Here is a 20,567-nt window from a genome sequence, read left to right on the forward strand (position 1 = left end):
CCAGAACTTGGCTGGAGAACCTGGACAGAACCTGGCTACAGAACCTGGATAGAACATGGCAAGAGAACCTGACTAGAACCTGGTGACTGAACCTAGCAAGAGAACATGGACACAGAACCTGGCTGGAGATCCTAACCAGAACTTGGCTAGAGATCCTGGCTAGGCTGCTGATCAACTGAACACTGCCTCCGTGTCCTTCCTTCTTTGGTGATTCCGTCCACACCTTTGCGGACCCCTGGACCCGCTAGGGTTGGACCCCGGCATCTGGGGACCCAGACTCATACGGGGAGAAACTGGACTGTCTGGCATCGGGCAGAACTCGAGGGTGGAGAGGTGCTTGCAGTGATTACCTCGGAACAGTGAGACCTGGGGACTCTTAGGGTAGGACTGAGGATCAGCCATAGCTGTTTGCTCCACCCTGTTGACTCCCTGAGAGCCCGCCCCACCCAAGCTGTGAGCAGAGGCTTTTGCATATGAATGCCCTGGCCCTTTGAAATCTAAAATTACCTAACTAACTACAGCTGGGTCAGAGAGACCCAGAACATTCAAAAGAAGGCCCAAGGCCCCACAGCAGCTTGCATTGCTTCACAGCTGGGCCTCATCCGGGCACCTCCAAACTCCAAACTCCAAACAAAGAAGAGGAATCTGCAGATCTCTCCATAGCTCCTGCTGGGTAGCCTCAGGCAGAGGCTAAATTAGCACCTCCTTAGAGATCCAAGAGCCAGTATACCCAGTGGTCAGAGTGGACCATCAAGATTACAACTCCTGCCGAAACCGGTTTGGCTCAGTGGATAGAGCGTCGGCCTGCAGACTGAAGGGTCCCAGGTTCGATTCCGGTCAAGGGCATGTACCTGGGTTGCAGGCACATCCCCAGTAGGAGATGTGCAGGAGGCAGCTGATCGATGTTTCTCTCTCATCGATGTTTCTAACTTTCTATCTCTCTCCCTTCCTCTCTGTGAAAAATCAATAAAATATATTTTTTAAAAAAAAGATTACAACTCCTCAGATCCATAAGGGACACACTCAGGGGGCAGACTCGGGGAGCACCAAAGCCCCACTGAAGCAAGTCTTGCCCCATAAGGGTGTCTCCAGCACAGAAGTTCTCCCACCATAACCACAGCTGATTCTCATAGCCAATTGGCCTGGAGGTCAATTCCTCCCAGTGATACCAACTACAATCAAGGCTTAACTACAACAAGACTGTGCACAAAGGGGTGTACCAAGAGTGTCCACCTCAGGTAATTGGGGAGGCTGAACCATTGGGCCCTATAGGACACCTAGCACAGAAAGCCACTCTACCAACACAGGGAAGCAGCCAAAATGCGGAGACAAAGAAACAGGTCACAAATGACAGAAATGGAGGAAAGCAAACTACTGGATATAGAGTTCAAAACCAAGGTTATAAGGTTTTTCAAGAATTTTCTAGAAACTGCCAATAAATTTAGTGAGACCCTCGAGGATATGAAAAAGGACCAACTAGAAATTAAGCATACACTGACTGAAATAAAAAATATTATACAGAGACCCAACAGCAGACTAGAGGATCCCAAGAATCAAGTCAAAGATTTGAAATACGAAGAAGCAAAATACACCCAACCAGGAAAACAAAAAGAAAAAGAATCCAAAAATATCAAGATAGTGTAAGGAGCCTCTGGGACAACTTCAAGCATACCAACATCTGAATTATGAGGGTGCCAGAAGAAGAGAGAGAGCAAGATATTGAAAACCTATTTGAAGAAATAATGACAGAAAACTTCCCCTACCTGGTGAAAGAAATAGACTTAGAGGTCCAGGAAGCGCAGAGAACCCCAAACAAAAGGAATCCAAAGAGGACCACACCAAGACACATCATAATTAAAATGCCAAGAGCAAAAGACAAAGAGAGAATCTTAAAAGCAGCAAGAGAGAAAAAGTTAGTTACTTACAAGGGAGTACCCATATGACTGTCAGCTGATTTCTCAACAGAAACTTTGCAGGCCAGAAGGGAGTGGCAAGAAATATTCAAAGTGATGAATACCAAGAACCTACAACCAAGATTACTTTATCCAGCAAAGCTATCATTCAGAATTGAAGGTCAGATAAAGGGCTTCACAGATAAGAAAAAGGTAAAGGAGTTCATCACCACCAAACCAGTATTATATGAAATGCTGAAAGGTATCCTTTAAGAAGAGGAAGAAGAACAAAAAGGTAAAGATACAAATTATGAACAACAAATACACATCTATCAACAAGTGAATCTAAAAATCAAGTGAATAAATAATTTGATGAACAGAATAAACTGGTGAATATAATAGAATCAGGGGCATAGAAAGGGAGTGGACTGATTATTCTCAGGGGGGAAGGGGTGTGAGGGGTGTGGGAAGAGACTGAACAAAAATCATACACCTATGGATGAGGACAGTGGGGGGGTAAGGGCAGAGGGTGGGGTGGGAACCGGGTGGAGGGGAGCTATGGGGGGAAAAAAGAGGAACAACTGTAATCTGAACAATAAAGATTTAATTAAAAAAATAAAATGGGCAAAAAAATAGACACTTCTCCAAAGTGAACATACAGATGGCCAAGAGACAAAAAGTGCTCAAAGTCACTGATCAACAGAGTGATGCAAATTAAAATGACAATGAGGTACCACCTCAGACCTGTCAAAATTACTACCATCAGCAAATCAACAAATGACTAGTGCTGGTGAGGATGTGGAGAAAAGCAAACCCTAGTTCACTGCTAGTGGGAATGCAGACTGGTGCAGCCATTATGGAAAACAGTATGGAGTTTCCTCAAAAAACTAAATATGATTCTAACTGGTTTGGCACAGTAGATAGATCGTTGGTCTGTGACTGAAGGGTCTTGGGTTTGATTCTGGTCAAGGGCACGCACCTTGGTTGTAGGCTCTGGTCGGGGCCCTGGCAGGAAGCAACCAATCAATGTGTCTCACATCAATGTTTCTCTTTCTCTGTCGCTCCTCCTCCCTTCCACTCTCTCTAAAAATCAATGGAAAAATATCTTTGGGTGAGGATTAACGAAAAATAGAATTTTAAAAAATTAAATATGGAACTGCCATTTGACCCAGTGATCCCACTTCTAGGAATATATCCTAAGAAACCCGAAACACCAATCAGAAAGAATGTATGCACCCCTATGTTCATAGCAGCACAATTTACAATAGCTAAGATCTGGAAACAGCCCAAGTGCCCATCAGATGAGTGGATAAAAAAGCTGTGGTACATTTACACCATGTTATACTATACAGCAGTAAAACAGAGGGACCTCTTACCCTTTAAGACAGCATGGAGGGACCTGAAGAGTATTATGGTAAGCGAAATAAGCCAGTCAGAGAAAGACAAGTATCACATGATCTCACTCATATGTGGAATCTAATGAACAAAATAGATCCAGAGACATAGAAACATGGAACAGATTATTGAATTTCAGAGGGTAGGTGGGGGTAGGGGGAAGTATGGGCTGGAAAAAAATCAACCAAAGCACTTGTATGCATATATGCATAAGCCATGGACACAGACAAAAGGGTGGTGAAGGCCTGGGGTTGGGGGTGGGGATGGGCTAGAAGGAGTCAAGGTGGGGAGAAAGGGGACCTATGCAATATTTTCAACAATAAAGATTTAATTTAAAAAATATAATACATCTAAATTAGACTCAGGATGAACCTAACATTTGATAATAGCTATGTGATCTGTATACCTGGTAGTGCTCCTTCATGACATGCTTGGGTTGAGATGACATTTGCATAAAGCTTTTTAGAAATAATGAGTTCGTATTTGGTGCTAAATGGCAAATTTCACTATTTTCATTTGAAGTATTTATAGAAATCCCACTTTTCTTTTTAAAATATAAAATTAGGAATTTTAAAAGTACAAATATATATAATCAGTTCAACCTTATAAATGCTCATTTAAGAGACAGGAATAGGGAAGGACGATCTATGATGCTAGGAAATGGACTAACAGCAAGACAGTTAAGGTATATACACACACAAACACTCACAAACACTCTCACACATACAGGCCACTCTCCCTTTGTATTATTTAGGCATCCATGAGTTTTAATTAGCACTATTTAGTTGAATAAGCCCAGTCCTCCAACACATGATTCAAATTTCAGTTACCACAGTATAATTGAGTAATTGCATAAAGTACAAACTCTGCTGCTAGCCCTTCAGTCCATAGATCACTGCATAAATAACAGATGTGTATGGTGATTATGACAAATCATGTCACTTCTTTCAAAGTGTGTCAATGATTGGTCACTGTGGGTCTGTTATTTAATTCACACACAGACAGCAAAGTAAATAGTTGTGTTGCCTCTTTGTCCCCTAGTAACAACAAAAAAATCAAAAGAGGGAATAGGCCAAAAAAGTAACAAAAAGTGATAATGCTGTAAGTGAAACTCAAATCCCATGTAAATGGACTTTTAGAAGAAATAGGTGACTGTGGGGATGTTGATGCAGCCATCATTCAAGAGACTGCACATAGGCAGCTAGAGGAACCTGGCGAAAGTGAACTTATCAGCATAAGTGAGGAAAGAGGCTGTAACAAAAGGGATGAAGCTGTCCCAGAGGAAGTGACCCTGACAAAAAAAGACACTTCACAGTAAAGGAACTCTGAGATATACACAACATTTAACGTCCAAAGGATAAGCCCTAGCCAGGTAGCTCAGTTGCAAACACTAAGGTTGTGAACTCAATCCCAGGTTAGGGCACACACAAGAAGCAACCAAAGAATGCATACATAAGTGGACCGACAAATCGATATTCATTCTCTCTCTTTCTCTCTCTCTCTCTCATCAATTAAAAAAAATTAATGTCCAAAGGATAAAATGTTGGTGGGTAATCCAAACTTAAAAGTATGACAATTTACCAAGGCATAGAGAAGATGCATTGTAAGTTGCATAAGAACAAGAAGGCAAGCCCTTTAAACTACTCTAGATAAACTGTTTTTTAGTAGCTTTATTGAGATTCACATCCCATACAATTCATTTATTTGTTTATTTTTAAATATATATATTTTTACTGATTTCAGAGAGGAAGGGAGAGGGAGAGAGAGAGATAAAAACATCAAAGATGAGAGAGGATCATTGATCAGCTGCCTTCTGCATGCCCCCTACTGGGATCAAGCCTGCAACCCAGGCATGTGCCCTTGACCAGTCCACAGGCTGACGCACTATCCACTGAGCCAAGCCAGCTAGAGCCAATTCACCTATTTAAGGTGTATAAGTCAGTGGTTTTCAATAGTTTAATTTTTTTTTTACAAAGAAATAAAACACTTTACAATGAAATAAAACACTATACTGGTACAGTGAGGACTGCCTGTATATTTTATTTCCCAAGAGTGGAGTAGTAAAATGGGTAAACATCTCAGCACTGTCAATAATCTGCTCTGCACTTATTAGCTATGTGACCTTGGGCCAGTTTTTAAAAAATCTCATTAAACTTAATTTTTTCTCATCTGTTAAAGGGTCACATAATTTATGAACGTGAAGATTAAAGGATATAAGAGGCATATAAATAGCTGAAGTCTGTGCTGTGTCCATAAAGTGCTCAATAAATATCAGGAATCACCATCTCTCTCTCTTCCAATATGTCAATCTGGGAACTTTTTTCTATGACACCAGTCCTTGGCATAGCCACGATCTGCAAGTATGAGACCCATGTCCTTAGCAAAGATAGTTGGCACCCCCAAGCTCTAGTTATTTCCTGGTCCAATGCCTAATCTTCTAGGTTAAGGCTGTGAAAGTAAGAAAACAGAACTGGGAGTCTCTAAGGCGCTATATTAATTTCAAGTTTCACATTGAAGCAACTGAGTAAATAGTGAAGGCCATGTGTTATTATTATGAGCTAGAATTTTGAGATCCCTTAGTCTTTAGAATGTGTGAAACAGGGTAATAATAATACCTATCTCTTAGGGTTGTTATGAGAATAAAAGGAGTTGGTATTACAGTTATGTGCTGCATAATGATGTTGTGGTCAATGACAGACCACATAGATGATGGTGGTCCCATAAGATTATAATGAAGCTGAAAAATTCCTTTCACCTAGGGACATCATAATGTACTACTCACATGTTTGTGGTGGTGCTGCTGTAAACAAACCTACTGTACAAAAAAGTACAGCACATACAATTATAGTAGCAAGCTATACCATCTAGACTTGCATAAGTGCAATCTATGATGTTCACACAATGCTAAAATCCCTAATGATGCATTTCTCAGAATGTATCCCTATCGTTAAGTGGTGCATGACTGTACATCGGCATTTGCTATTATTATTATTTAGGTATCTAGTGTAAGTTCCCTGATTCAGCACTGCTGTCCTATTAGCTACACAAACCAGAAGACTAGGAACCATATTAAGGAAGGCTAGGACACCTTTCTTTAATTTACCATCCTGTCACCAAGGCTAACTGCTTTTTTTTAAAAAAATAGATTTTTTTATTGATTTCAGAGAGGAAGGGAGAGGGAGCAATAGAAACATCAATGATGACAGAGAATCTTTGATTGGCTGCCTCCTGCATGCCCTCACAGAATTGAACCCAGGACCCTTCAGTCCTCAGGCTCACTCTCTATCCACTGATCCAAACCACCTAGGGCAAGGCCCACTGCTTTTATTCCCTAACTAGAGGCCTGGTGCACGAAATTTGTGCACTGGGGAGGGGGGGGGATCCCTTCAGCCTGGCTTGTTCCCTCTTGCAGTCTGGGACCCCTTGGGGGATGTCCATGTGCCTGCTCGCTGCTCCTTACCGCTCAGCTTGCTACTCCTTAGCGCTGCAGCAAGGTGAGGAGAGGCTCCTGTCACCGCTGCTGCGCTTGCCAGCTGTGAGCCTGGTTTCTGGCTGAGCAGCGCTCCCCCTGTGGGAGCACACTGACCACCAGGGGGCAGCTCCAGCATTAAGCATCTGCCCCCTGGTAGTCAGTGCACATTATAGTGTCCAGTTGTTCTGGTCTTTCAGCTGTAACAGTCGCTTAGGCTTTTATTATATAGATTATCTCTTGCATCTCCAGCCTCACTGCCCTAAACCAATATACCACCATCTCTCCTAAAATACTGCAGAAACCTCCAAACTAGAAGGCTGTTACTGTACTCTATTCTATATTCTACATTGCAGCCACATGGATCTCCTCGCTCATTGGATTCATCACCTCATTTCTTCTTCTTTTTTTTTTATTATTGCTTAAAGTAATACAAAGGGTATTACATATGTGTCCATTTCCCGCCCCCCCCCCGCCCTAGACAGTCCCCTGGCCTCCCCTATCCCCCAATGTCTTATGTCCATTGGTTATGCTTATATGCATGCATACAAGTCCTTTGGTTGATCTCTTACCCCCCTACCTCCTGTCCCCCAACCCTCCCCGGCCTTCCCGCTGCAGTTTGACAATCTGTTTGAGGCAGCTCTGCCATTATAAACTTTCATCACCTCATTTCTTGAAACACTGTACCAGCTTCTCATTGTACACAGAATCAAGAAATACCTCCTCCAAATAAAAAAAACAAAAACAGCCGAAACCGGTTTGGCTCAGTGGATAGAGCGTCGGCCTGCGGACTGAAAGGTCCTAGGTTCGATTCCGGTCAAGGGCATGTACCTGGGTTGCGGGCACATCCCCAGTGGGAGATGTGCAGGAGGCGGCTGATCGATGTTTCTCTCTCATCGATGTTTCTAACTCTCTATCTCTCTCCCTTCCTCTCTGTAAAAAATCAATAAAAAAAAACGAGAGAAAAAAACAAACACCTTACTATGGTTGAAAGCCCTGTATGATGATCTTAGTGGCCCTCCAGCCTGACTACATACCACCACACTCTGCTCTCTCTCCTCCAGTCCCACAGACCTGCTTCCAGGCCCCACAGCTCCTCCTGCCACAGAGCCTTTGCCTTGGGTATGCCACCTGCTCAGCCCCAGACTGAAGCTGTGACACATTGTTGATTGCCTACCCTTCAACCACTTCCCACTTCTCCCTTGCTCCTGGAGCCCTGATTTTTTTTTTTTCAGGTATGGTCCAGCAATATACTCTGGGAAGGAGAGCCCCAGCACACAAACCAGTGTTTGGTTTAGGGGGGAACATGCGATCTGGTTCTGACCAATGGGGCCTGAGGGGGTCTGTTGGGGTCTTCTGGGAGTTTTCTTTCTGAGATAAAAAGACTGATGGAGTCTCCTTCTCCCCACTTCTGATTGTAGTTGAGAATGTGATAGTTAAGCCAAGAGAACTGTAGAGAAGCTGACTCAGAACATTAATGTTCTTGAGCTGCCACATTAGCTAGTCCAGGACCCTCCGATCTGGGAACTTCTTGCATGAGACAATAAATGTCCTTTCCGTCTAAGTCTCTTGTGGCTGGAAATATTCTGTTACTTGTAGTAGAAAGCATCCCAACAATAAAAAGAATCCTTCCTTATTAGGTCAAATCCCCATGCACTCTCTTAGCACCATGTATTTATTTTTGATTTTTAATTGAGATAACATTTATATAAAATTCACCATTTTAACCATTTTATAGTGTACACGTCAGTGGTTTTTAGTAAATTCACACCATATATCACCACTATCTAATTCCAAAACATTTCCACCACACCAAAGAGAAACCCCACATTCCTTAGGTATCACTCCTCAGACACAAAAAGCCATACATTATATGACTGTATTAGTATGAAATATCCAGAATAGGCAAATTCAGAGAGACAGAAGGTATATCAGTGGTTGATTAGGGCTGTAGTGATAGAGGAATCAGGAGTGACTGCTTAATGGATGTGAGGTTTCCTTTTGGGGTGCCAAAAGGTTCTGGTACTAGATGGTGGTGAAGTTTGCACAACACTGTGAACGTACTTAATGCCACTGAATTGTTCACTTTAAAAATGGAACATTTTAGCCGAAACCGGTTTGGCTCAGTGGATAGAGCGTCGGCCTGCGGACTGAAGGGTCCCAGGTTCGATTCCGGTCAAGGGCATGTACCTGGGTTGCGGGCACATCCCCAGTAGGAGATGTGGAGGAGGCAGCTGATCGATGTTTCTCTCTCATCGATGTTTCTAACTCTCTATCCCTCTCCCTTCCTCTCTGTAAAGAATCAATAAAATATATTTAAAAAAAATAAAAATGGAACATTTTGTATTGTGTGTGTTTTTAAATAATATTTTTATTGATTTATTTTAGAGAGAGGGAAGGGAGCAGGAGAGAGAGAAACATCGATGTGAGAGCGTAACATCGATTAGCTGCCTCCTGCACACCCCATACCAGGGATCGAGCCCGCAACCCCAGCATGTGTCCTGACCAGGAGTTGAGCCAGCATGAGATGCTGCCCAACCTACTGAACTACATCAGGCAAGGCTACATTGTGTGTATTTTACCATGAAAAAAAAAAAAGTATGATTCTTGGAAGATAGGGTAAGAAGGCTTTTTGTTGTTGTTTGGTTTCAATATCTAAATCTAAATTCCTTACTGTCACGTAATCTTGCACGGTGATAATATCTATTTCATCAGTTATTTTGAACTTCTGGAAAAGATATTCATCTTCTAAAATTAGTTCAAGAAACTTCTTCCTCCCCATAATTTTGTAAGCATCATATGACGCCTATAAAAAGAACAGAGCACAGACTTTTAAAATAGTATAATAGCAATAATAATCAGCACATACTTTATGTATTTTTCTGACAAATACATAAAATATTGTTCTTTTCTTCCAACAGCTTGTATTCAATAAAAGGATAGTATTTTTAAAGAAAATATTATATAGGGATTTTAAAAACTACCTAAAATTTGTTCCTATAACCATATCTACGTAGTTTTAAAATGCAGCTAGAGCCCTAACCGGTTTGGCTCAGCGGATAGAGCGTCAGCCTGCGGACTCAAGGGTCCCAGGTTCGATTCCGGTCAAGGGCATGTACCTTGGTTGCGGGCACATCCCCAGTGGGGAGTGTGCAGGAGGCAGCTGATCGATGTTTCTCTCTCATCGATGTTTCTAACTCTCTATCCCTCTCCCTTCCTCTCTGTAAAAAATCAATAAAATACATTTAAAAAAATAATAAAAAAAATAAAATGCAGCTAGAGGAGCTGAGTCTACAGTCCTCGGAGAACCAGTTTTTAATTTTTTTTAAAAAAATTCTCATCTGAGGATATGATTTTAGAGAGAGAAGAACGGAGAGAGAGAAACATTGATGAGACACATCTATTATGTGCCCCAACTTGGGATCGAACCCACAACCTAGGTATGTGCCCTGACTGGGAATCAAACCTGCAACCATTTTGGTTTACAGGATGATGCTCCAACCAACTGAGCCACCTGGCCAGGGCAAGGACCAGTTTTTAAAAGATGTCTTTTACCCCTTAAAAAACATTCCTTTCCCTTAAAACAAAACAAAACAAACCTATAACACCATTCATGCTGTCCATGCAGAAAAAATTTATTTGATCTGCAAGAAAAGGTATCACTCGGCCAACTATCTTTTCTTTTTTCAAAAATATATTTTATTGATTTTTTACAGAGAGGAAGGGAGAGGGATAGAGAGTCAGAAACATCGATGAGAGAGAAACATTAATCACCCGCCTCCCGTACACCTCCCACTGGGTATGTGCTGGCAACCAAGGTACATGCCCTTGACCGGAATCTAACCTGGGACCCTTCAGTCCGCAGGCTGACACTCCATCCTCTGAGCCAAACCGGATAGGGCATAGACCAACTATCTTTATGTGTTAGTTAATATATAGTCCCCAAATGGCAACATGTACGTTTTAGATTGCTCAGACCTCTTTCTCCTTCAGACTTCATTCTCAGTAGCCAAAGATTGGCAAACAAAGGGTTTTTTACATTTGCTGCTCAAGGAAAGTACCCGAAAGGGCAAAGACAGAAAAATCATAGAAAATACTGACGCTCAAATCCTGTCTGGCCCTATCGGTACCAAACTCTTCCATGCACATTTCTCCTTGTTCCAAGAGCTATACATAGACTGTGAGTAGAGCTTTAAGTACGCCCCACCCTCTTTCCCACTCCCCATAGTATGCACTGCTTCTTCTAACACATATTTGTACTATGCATCTGTGCTTCTGGCCACAAAGGATATGCTTATGTGAAGGGAGACTAGCGAAGATGAAGATTTAAATATCTTTTGATTTCAGATCAGTCTCACTTTTCCTTTGTATCTCAGAATGTGACGCTAGTGAAAGTATGGGAACCCTGTGTTATATAATGCTGATGTAAGGCCACAGAGGAGTCACTGAGATAGGGTTGACTCAGAATCTGTTCTTTTTACTTACCACACAATACAACAGCGAGCCTTGATGATTTTCTATTTCAATTCTCACTTCTGTTATCTAGAATATTCCTGTTTAATTTTTTAAGTTTCTAAGCTTAGGACACAGATACATATGAAAAATAAAAGAAAATACATGGTGGCCCGGCTGGTGTGGCTCAGTGGTTGAGCATCGACCTGTGAACCAGGAGGTCACAGTTCAATTCCCGGTCAGGGTATATGCCTGGGTTGCGGTCTTGATCGTCAGTGTGGGGCATGCAGGAGGCAGCCAATCAAGGACTCTGTCTCATCCTTGATGTTTCTGTCTCTCTTTCCTTCTTCCTTCCTCTCTGAAATCAATAAAAACATAATCTATTTTTAAAAAGAAAATAGCCCTAGCTGGTTTGGCTCAGTGGATAGAGCGTCGGCCTGCAGACCAAAGGGTCCCAGGTTCGATTCTGGTCAAGGGCACATGCCTGGGGTGTGGGCTTGATCCCCAGTGGGGGGCGTGCAGGAGGCAGCCAATCAATGATTCTCTCTCATCATTGATGTTTCTCTCTCTCTCCCCTTCTCCCTTCCCCTGGGAAATCAAAAAAATATTTTTTAAAAAAGAAAATACACACTGAGGCAAAAGTAGGTGTATAGTTGTGAGTATACAAAACACAGTTTATTCTTGTATTATTATTTATTATTGTATTATTTCCCATATGAACAAATATAAACCTAGTTTTGCCCCACCCTGTATTCAAATGGTTGTAGTTTTATTCCTAAGGCAGTAAATTAAAGGGACAGAAATAGTTTACTAAAAATGTGATGGAAATTTCCTTTGGGCAGATCATTTTGGTTTTCCATTTCATTCGTTTCTTTCTACACTATGCATCTAAACAAAAGGCAGTATTGGCACGTAACTCCATTATGCTTTTTTTAAAATATATTTTTATTGATTTTTTTACAGAGAGGAAGGGATAGGGATAGAGAGTTAGAAACATCAATGAGAGAGAAACATCGATCAGCTGCCTCCTGCACACTCTCCACTGGGGATGTGCCCACAACCAAGGTATATGCCCTTGACTGGAATCAAACCTGGGACCCTTGAGTCCATAGGCCAACGCTCTATCCACTGAGCCAAACCAGTTAGGGCATCCACTATGCTTTCTTGCAATTAATTTTATGAGGGTCCTAATTAACCATTCCCACAGTGACTCTAAAGGTAAAAGCAAATAGATATACACTGAACAGGTCTGAAAAACCACTTAACTTCTGCTTTGAGCATTTCTTTAGATATAATTATATTTTACTTTAGAACAAGTTACTTAAAAAGGCACTTGTTATTTCCTCCCTACTCTACTCCACTCTGCCACCACCACCAATCTCTCCAAGCCCTGGTGTCTTTATTTGTACAGGGCCTCAGCTGTGTGAGGCCCATCCCCGTCTCTCAGTCAAAACTCTCTATGCCTGGCAGCACATGGCAGGCCTGCTGCCTACTTGTGACAGGGATTTGAAAAAGTTTGCCCTCCTGTGGCCAAGATGTTCTTTCTCATACCTCTGTCGTGTATGGCCAGATTCAGGAAAGTCCTTCATTGAAAGAGATGGGAAAGCAGAGCCCAGCCCCAAAAGGGAAGGGTAAAAACTAGGCAATGCTCTAGCTTGATCCCCAATTGGGGGTGTGCAGGAGGCAGCCGATCAATGATTCTCTCTCATCATTGATGTTTCTATCTCTCTCTCTCTGAAATCAATAATATATATGTGTGTGTATATATATATGTGCACGTGTGTGTGTATATATATATTAATTATATATATATATATATATATATATATATATATATATATATATAAAAATAAAAATAACTCCTAGCCCTGGCCGGTTTTGCTCAGTGGATAGAGTATCGGCCTTGGACTGAAGGGTCCTGGATTCCATTCCGGTCAAGAGCACGTACCTTGGTTGCAGGCTCAATCCACAGCCCTGGTTGGGATGTGTGTGGGAGGCAACCAATTGAGAGACACATCAATGTTTCTCTCTCTCTGTCTCGCCCCCTTCTTTCCACACTCTCTAAAAATCAACGGGAAAACATCCTCTGGTGAGGATTAATAAAAAAACAACACAAAATAAAACAAAAAACTAGGCAAGGATTCCAGGATAGCCGCCAATCAGACTAAGATTCAAGAGGCAGGTTCCATTCTTAGTGGGTGACTCAAAGGGTCAGAGGGGGGCATCTCTAAATTTGACACCTCCCCTGATACCCCGCATCAATGTGGCCTAGAAGCCCCCCCCTCCCTGTGGCTACTTGCTGGCCTAGATCCATACTTGGGCTATCAAGTTACTGTAACATCTCAAGTCTCTTCCCTGCCTGGCTGGAAATTCTTATTCATGAAGGTGGTAATAACTAGTATCTCTGCATGGGGACAGTTTATTGGTTTGAAACAGTTCAATTAGATACAGGCTCTGAATTAATAAAACCACCATAACGGCCTCAAAATGTGCACAGTACGCAGAGAAGTGTTCAAGTCTCAGTTCTGCCCCTGACAAGCCTCTCTAAGTTTCAGCTTCCTCATAGGCAAAAAGGGAATAACATGTTATCAGTGGTCATATAAGAGAACGTATTTAGTGGGGTTGCTGACTAAGGAGTGGTTAAGTGCATGAACTATGAAGTCAGGCTCACTGTTTTGTTTTTTTAATATATATTTTTTTATTTTAGAGAGGAAGGGAGAGGGAGAGAGAGCTAGAAACATCAATGATGAGAGAGAATCATTGACCGGCTGCCTCTTGCACACCCCACACTGGGGATCAAGCCTGTAACCTAGGCATGTGCCCTGACCGGGAATTGAACCGTGACCTCCTGGTTCATAAGTCAATGCTCAACCACTGAGCACACTGGCTGGGCAGGCTCACTGGGTTTTGATGTCAGTTCCTTCACTTTCTAGTTATGAAACCTTAAGTTACTTAGTCTCTTTAAAATGAAGATAACAGAATCTACATTCTAGAGTTTGTGAGAATTAAATAATAATGCACATAAAATGTTACACATCATACTTGATACTGTTCAATAGGGGTAGCTATTATTAATATTAATGTTTTTCTTTTTTACATAAATAAACAATCCTCAAAAAGAATGGGATCTTCAATTTAAAATAATAGTTACTGAATGTTAATATTTAAGAGCTGTCAGTTACCCAGAGGGGTTCCAGACCATGGTGGAGGGCACATTTAGGACAGTGCTCATGAAAATATATTGTGCCCAGGGTCACTTGGGCATCTTGTTAAAGGCAGATGCTGATTCAGTGGGTCTTGGGTAGGGACTGAGAGTATGTGTTTTTTGGTCAATTCTCACCTGAGGATATTTTTTCCATTGATTTTTACAGAGTGGAGGAGAGGTAGAAAGGGGTGAGATGGGGAGAGAGGGAGAGAGGGAGAGAGGGAAGGAGGGAGAAACATCGATTGATTGTTTCCCACATGTGCCCTAACCAGGGCGTGGGATTGAACCTGCAACCCTGGTACATGCCCTTGACTGGGAATCAAAATCACAACCCTTTGGTGTGTGGGCTGACGCTTTAACCACTGAGCACACTGGCCATGGCTAGGGATTATGCATTTAAAAAAAATATTTTTTATTGATTTTAGAGAGAGAAAGGGAGAGGGATAAAGAGAAACATCGACAAGAGAGAAAACTGTTGGCTGCTTCCTGCACACACCCTCACTGAGGATAGAGCCTGCAACCCGGGCATGTGCCCTAATGGGGAATTGAACCGTGTTGTAGGTCAGCAGGCCACACTTTGAGTAAGTCGCAAGGCTTTAGAATATTCTAAATATAGTTGGTGGACTAACCACAGTGACAACCCTCTGTAAATAAGTATTGCTCTGAAAATAGATCATCGAAGTAGGTAACTGAAATAAGATCTCTTTTTTCTACACACGACTATACAATTGTTCTCATATCATTTGAACTGTCTTGGCACCTTTGATGAAAATCAATTCATCATCTATGTGTAGGTCTATTTCTGAATACTCTATTCGCTCTCATTGATCTACATGTCTATATGTTATCACTACACTGCGGGGATTACTGTGGCTTTTTAAGTCTTGAAATCAGGTAGTATAAATTTTCTAACTTTCTTCTTCTTCTCCAAAGTTTGTTAGGCTACTCTATATCCTTTCACTTGTTTTTGCTTTTTTTTTTTTTTTTTTTTTTTTGGTGAACACATGAAAGATGCCTTTGGAAAATAAGGAAATGAAATTAGAAATGGCAATAAAAACAAGAGAAAAGCTAGAACAATATCCTGTGAAGCACCCCTCCTTCGTAAGTGAACTTAGATTAAACATCTGAGTGGACTAAAACTTAGCAAGTTGGATTAGTCTGCTGAAGACATAATTTCTACATTCAAAGAGCAAAGGAGTTAAGTAAACTTATAGTGAGAAAAATTCTACTTCTATCAACCATTAATCCAAGAGTTACCAGTTTGTTTTGAAGCTGAACTGAAGGGAAACAGGAACCCTAAACTGCTCTCCAAACTGGGTATGTCCTCATCATTTAAAACCCGTATACTATTTAGTGAAGAACTCAAGCTGAATGATATGATTGCATTTTTACAATAAGAACAAAAACAATTAAAAATATATCTGTGTGTGTATTTTCATGGGAAAAACATGAAGGGGTGATGGGAGCAGGCTAGAAGAGGTTAAAGGGGGAAAAAGGAGGACCTCTGTAATACTTTCAACAATAAAGATTAAAAGAAAAAAAAGAAAGAAAAACATGAAGGATACAAAGCAAACTGTTAACATTAATCACCCCAGGCGAGTGAAAGTTGCAGCACAGAGAAGAAAGCCATAAAGGCATATTTTCCTTTTTTTTTTTTTTTTTTAAAAAAAACCCTCTCTGTCCTATTTCCTTTTTAAAAACAGTTACTTTGTAATTTAAATAAAAACTGAAGTTATTATACAGCATTTTACAAGTTTTAATATACACACAGTGCTTTCCAGTCACAGCGTCCAAGGTTCTCATTTGCTCCAGCCTGGGGACAGTATGGGCCTCTAGGAGCTGACCCAGGAGAATTGCAGTTCCTGGAAAGGCCCCATTATGTAACCTCAGGAAAGCAGCAACTGATGCTATTTTCTAGGGCCAACTCTAAGCTTATTCTGTAGATTAATGTGGTATGAACATAAAGTAAATATCTACTTTTGTATTTGAAGTCCTCCTATATACATGAAAAATATTAATGTTTCTGAAACACTATATTCCATATGAAAACACATAATCCAGTTGATACATTTCTGAAACAGCGTTAAATTTTTTCCGATATTGCCTGAGAACAGAGAAAAGCAGTCTCTTTTCCTTTTCTAATATTCTTTGGAGAAGTGTTACACATGTTGGAGCTGATCAGAAACTGCTAGGCTGCGTGGTCTTCTATCCTGTGTTCATGCCATTACTGATTACTTCAGATGGCCCATACTTTTCATGTAAAATATTTCCAGAAGGCGACAGGAAAAGAACCTTTTATGGTTTATAAAAGGCTAAATATGAGTCCTAGCTGGTTTTTCTTAGTGGTTAGAGCGTCGGGTTGGATTCAGGTTAAGGGCAAGTACCTTCGTTGCAGGTTCGATCCCTGGCGGGAGGCAACCAATCCATGTGTCTCTCTCACATTGATGTTTCTCTCTCTCTGTCTCTCCTCCTCCCTTCCATTCTCTCTAAAATCAATGGGGGAAAAAATATCCTCGGGTGAGGATTAAGAACAACAACAAAAAAAGGCTAAATGTGACAATGCATATAAATATATTTTTTTACTCAATTACAGTCATATATAAGGGTCAACAGAATAAAACCTGTGTTGTAGATCCTTGCTATTAAAAGTGTGGTCCATGGGCCCTAGTTGGTTTGGCTCAGTGGATAGAACACTGGTCTGCAGACCAAAGGGTCTTGGGTTCAATTCCAGTCAAGGGCACATACCTTGGTTGCAGGCTCCTCCCTGGCCCAGGCCCTGGTTGGGGCTTGTGTAGGAGGCAACTAATCGATGTTTCTCTCTGTCTTTCCCTCTCTCTTCCACTCTAAAAAAATCAATGGAAAAATATCCTCAAGTAAGGATTAAAAAAAAAAAAAAAGTATGATCCATGGGAGCTGGTTAGATTCAGACCCCATCCCAGATCTACTGAATCAGAAACTGCATCTTTAACAAGATCCTCAGGTGATTCCTATGCTGCAGACAATTTTGGTGAATATTCATGAAACTTAAAAGAACACAGATAAAACAGGATAAATATTTTAAAAGTTCATTTCCAATAGTCCAGCATGGCTTTTTCTAAAGATGCTACCAGAATTGAAGAAACAATGATAAAATGCCATTCAGACAAAACTGAATCAAAGGTTATGCATAATTTTAAAGCACTGACCAATAGGCCACTTTAGTCCGTTACAGGGTTGGGCAAAAGTAGGTTTACAGTTGTGAGTATGCAAAACAGAAAATGTATTCTTTTAAAAAATATGCCATGCTGGTGTGCCTCAATGGTTGAGGGTTGACCTGTGAACCTGGAGGTCATAGTTTGATTCCCGGTAGGGGCACATGCCCAGGTTGTGGGCTCGATCCTCAGTGGGGGTATGCAGGAGGCAGCTGAACAATGATTCTCACTCCCTCTCTCTTCCTCCCTGAAATCAATAAAAATATATTTTATTGATTATATTTAAAATATGTATATTTATTGACTATATTTAAAATGTTTTATTATTATTATAGTTATTATTATTAACCTACTTTTTCCTACCCCTGTCTTAACAAACCAAAAATTTAATATTAAGAATAATGGTGGATATTTTTTAGAGCCTTATATATGTAATTACTCCAAATATTTTTTAGCTAATAAACAGACACTTTGAAACATATGGTTAAGAAAATACTAACTGCCTGCTGGGATGTTTAATGGTGAAATAATAGTCTGTATACTTAAATGCAATCCAGATACTACATATCTATGTTATCATGTTAAGATGTGTAAGAAGCTAAATAACATGAAATGTACAGTGTGAAACATCACCTTACTTGACGGCTTTAACATATTTTTTCCGCTGAAATACTTGTAACCATAGCCTCCAGTATGTAGAAAAATTTTAAACACAATAAAAGGTGGAAATTTTTCACCACTGAATCTGAAATAAAGATGAAAAATGTGTCATTTGGAATCAGGTTTGGGGCTCAGTTACTGCTCCCCCTTGTGCTTAAGATAGTTTCTTGCATGCAGGATAAAGGCTATACCAGAGCATAGAACAAACTGGTAATGAAATGGATTATAGAAGATGAAAGAGCCACACCTAGGGGCGTGTATCCTCACCTCTATTCTCATATGTGTGACAGGCTGGACACATCACGGGACACGAACTACTCTCAAGGCAACTTTTGGCCTAAGAGTCATGCCTCAGTTTCTTTACATAATAAATGTAAATAAAAACACATTTACTTTGCAGTAATATACTGAGAAGTTGTGAGGACTTAAGAAAACAAATATCTAAGATTGCTTCATATTAACTAAGTACTTCTTGAAATAAATCAGCATAGAAATATTACCTGAATTTAACTTTACACTTATTGCCAGCATCTTTAAGAAACTCAGCCTCCATGGGGCTCACATTCTTCAGTATATCATATGTCACACAATATTCCTGAAATAGATGATGGTGCTATAAATGGAAGGTGGTACCTTGCCCAGTTGCAATTTACTGAAAATAACAGAGACGGCATGATAAAGTGAACGGTATACCAGACTTGGGAGTTCTGAAGAACTGGGTTCTAGTGTTGGCTTCTCCACTTATCACCTGTGTGGCCTTGGAGTCAGTTACTCACTCTTTTGGCCTCCAAGTTTGGGTATGTGTTCCTCCTCAAGATCCCAGGCACTGTTCTTTCCCTATGATAACACTTCTCACAATCTACTGTAATTAACTACAAACTCCTTTTTATCTCCTGCTAGACCAGGGGTGGGCAAACTTTTTGACTCGAGGGCCACAATGGGTTCTTAAACTGGACCGGAGGGCCGGAACAAAAGCATGGATGGAGTGTTTGTGTGAACTAATATAAATTCAAAGTAAACATCATTACATAAAAGGGTACGGTCTTTTTTTTTTTAGTTTTATTCATTTCAAACGGGCCGGATCCGGCCCGAGGGCCGTAGTTTGCCCACGGCTGTGCTAGACTATAAGCTTAATGAAGGTAGGGGCAGTGTCCTTCTTCTTTACCACTGTATTCCCACCACCTAGTATAGTGCCTGGAACACAGCAGGTGCTTCACAGTATATGATACGAAATGAATCACTGTAAATGAGGATGATCATAGTACTGTTTGTAGCTTTTAAGCACTTTATATACCACATACTATGTTAGGTACCTTATACACATAACCTCATCTAATCCTTATAACTCAGCAATATTATTTGAATACTAGAGGCCCGGTGCACAAAAATTTGTGCACTGGCACGGGGGAGGGGGTGTCCCTCAGCCCCACTTGTGCTCTCTCGCAGTCTGGTACCCCTCGGGGGATAACGACCTGCTGGCTTAGGCACTGGGTGGCAGAGGGCAGGCCCAATCTCTAGGTGCAGCCACTGGTCGGGCTCAGAGCAGGGCCGACTGGGGAGTTGGGGCACCGCCCCCTGTCATGCACAGAGCAGGGCGGATCAGGGGGTTGCGATGCCACCCCCAGTGATGCTCAGGGTAGGGCCAATTGGGGGGTTGGGGCACCGCCCCGTCACACTCAAGGCAGGGCCGATGGGGAGGTTGTGGCGCCGCTCCCTTTCACGCACAGAGCAGGGCCGATCAGGGGGTTGGGGCACCACCCCGTCAGGCACAAAGCAGAGCGGATCAGGGGGTTGGGATGCCGCCCCATCACCAACAGAGCAGGGCCGATCTGGGGGTTGTGGCGCCGCACCATCATGCTGCTGCAGGGGCCAGGAGGCCTTGTGGCTCCGCTGATCCCTGTGCTGGGAGGCCTCGCAGCTCCACTGATCCCGGGGCCGGGAGGCCTCCTGGCTCCGCTGATCCCGGGGCCCTGAGGCTTCGCGGCTCCACTGATCCTGGGGCTGGGAGGCCTCGAAGATCCGCTTGACACCGGTGCTGGGAGGCCTCGTGGTTCTGCTGATCCCAGTCCCGGTAGGACTCGCGGTTCCATTGATCCCGGGACGGTGAGGCCTCGCTGCTCCGCGGCTTTGGGGCTGTTTGGCTTTGCTCCACCGCTTGGAGCCTGTGCATGCAAATTAACTGCCATCTTTGTTGGCGGTTAATTTGCATATCACCCTGATTAGCCAATGGGAAGAGTAGTGGAGGTACAGTTAATTACCCTTTTTGTCTTTTATTAGATAGGATTATCATTCCCATTTTATAA

At 41.8% G+C, this 20,567-nt stretch overlaps 1 protein-coding gene across 1 annotated transcript in view; it reads right to left on the reverse strand.

Moving 5' to 3' along the window:
• CUNHXorf58 (chromosome unknown CXorf58 homolog) overlaps positions 1-20,567 on the reverse strand; it is a 42,408-nt gene that overhangs the window by 14,221 nt on the left and 7,620 nt on the right. Inside the window, exons 4-6 of the mRNA XM_036305895.1 lie at positions 18,765-18,859; positions 18,238-18,349; positions 9,431-9,562 (exon numbers count right to left, since the gene is read on the reverse strand). Of these exons, the coding sequence (XP_036161788.1) occupies positions 9,431-9,562; positions 18,238-18,349; positions 18,765-18,859 (339 nt within the window). The remainder of the gene's footprint in view (positions 1-9,430; positions 9,563-18,237; positions 18,350-18,764; positions 18,860-20,567) is intronic.

Source organism: Myotis myotis, unplaced genomic scaffold, assembly GCF_014108235.1.
Source record: "Myotis myotis isolate mMyoMyo1 unplaced genomic scaffold, mMyoMyo1.p scaffold_m19_p_4, whole genome shotgun sequence".
NCBI classification, from domain to species: domain Eukaryota; kingdom Metazoa; phylum Chordata; class Mammalia; order Chiroptera; family Vespertilionidae; genus Myotis; species Myotis myotis.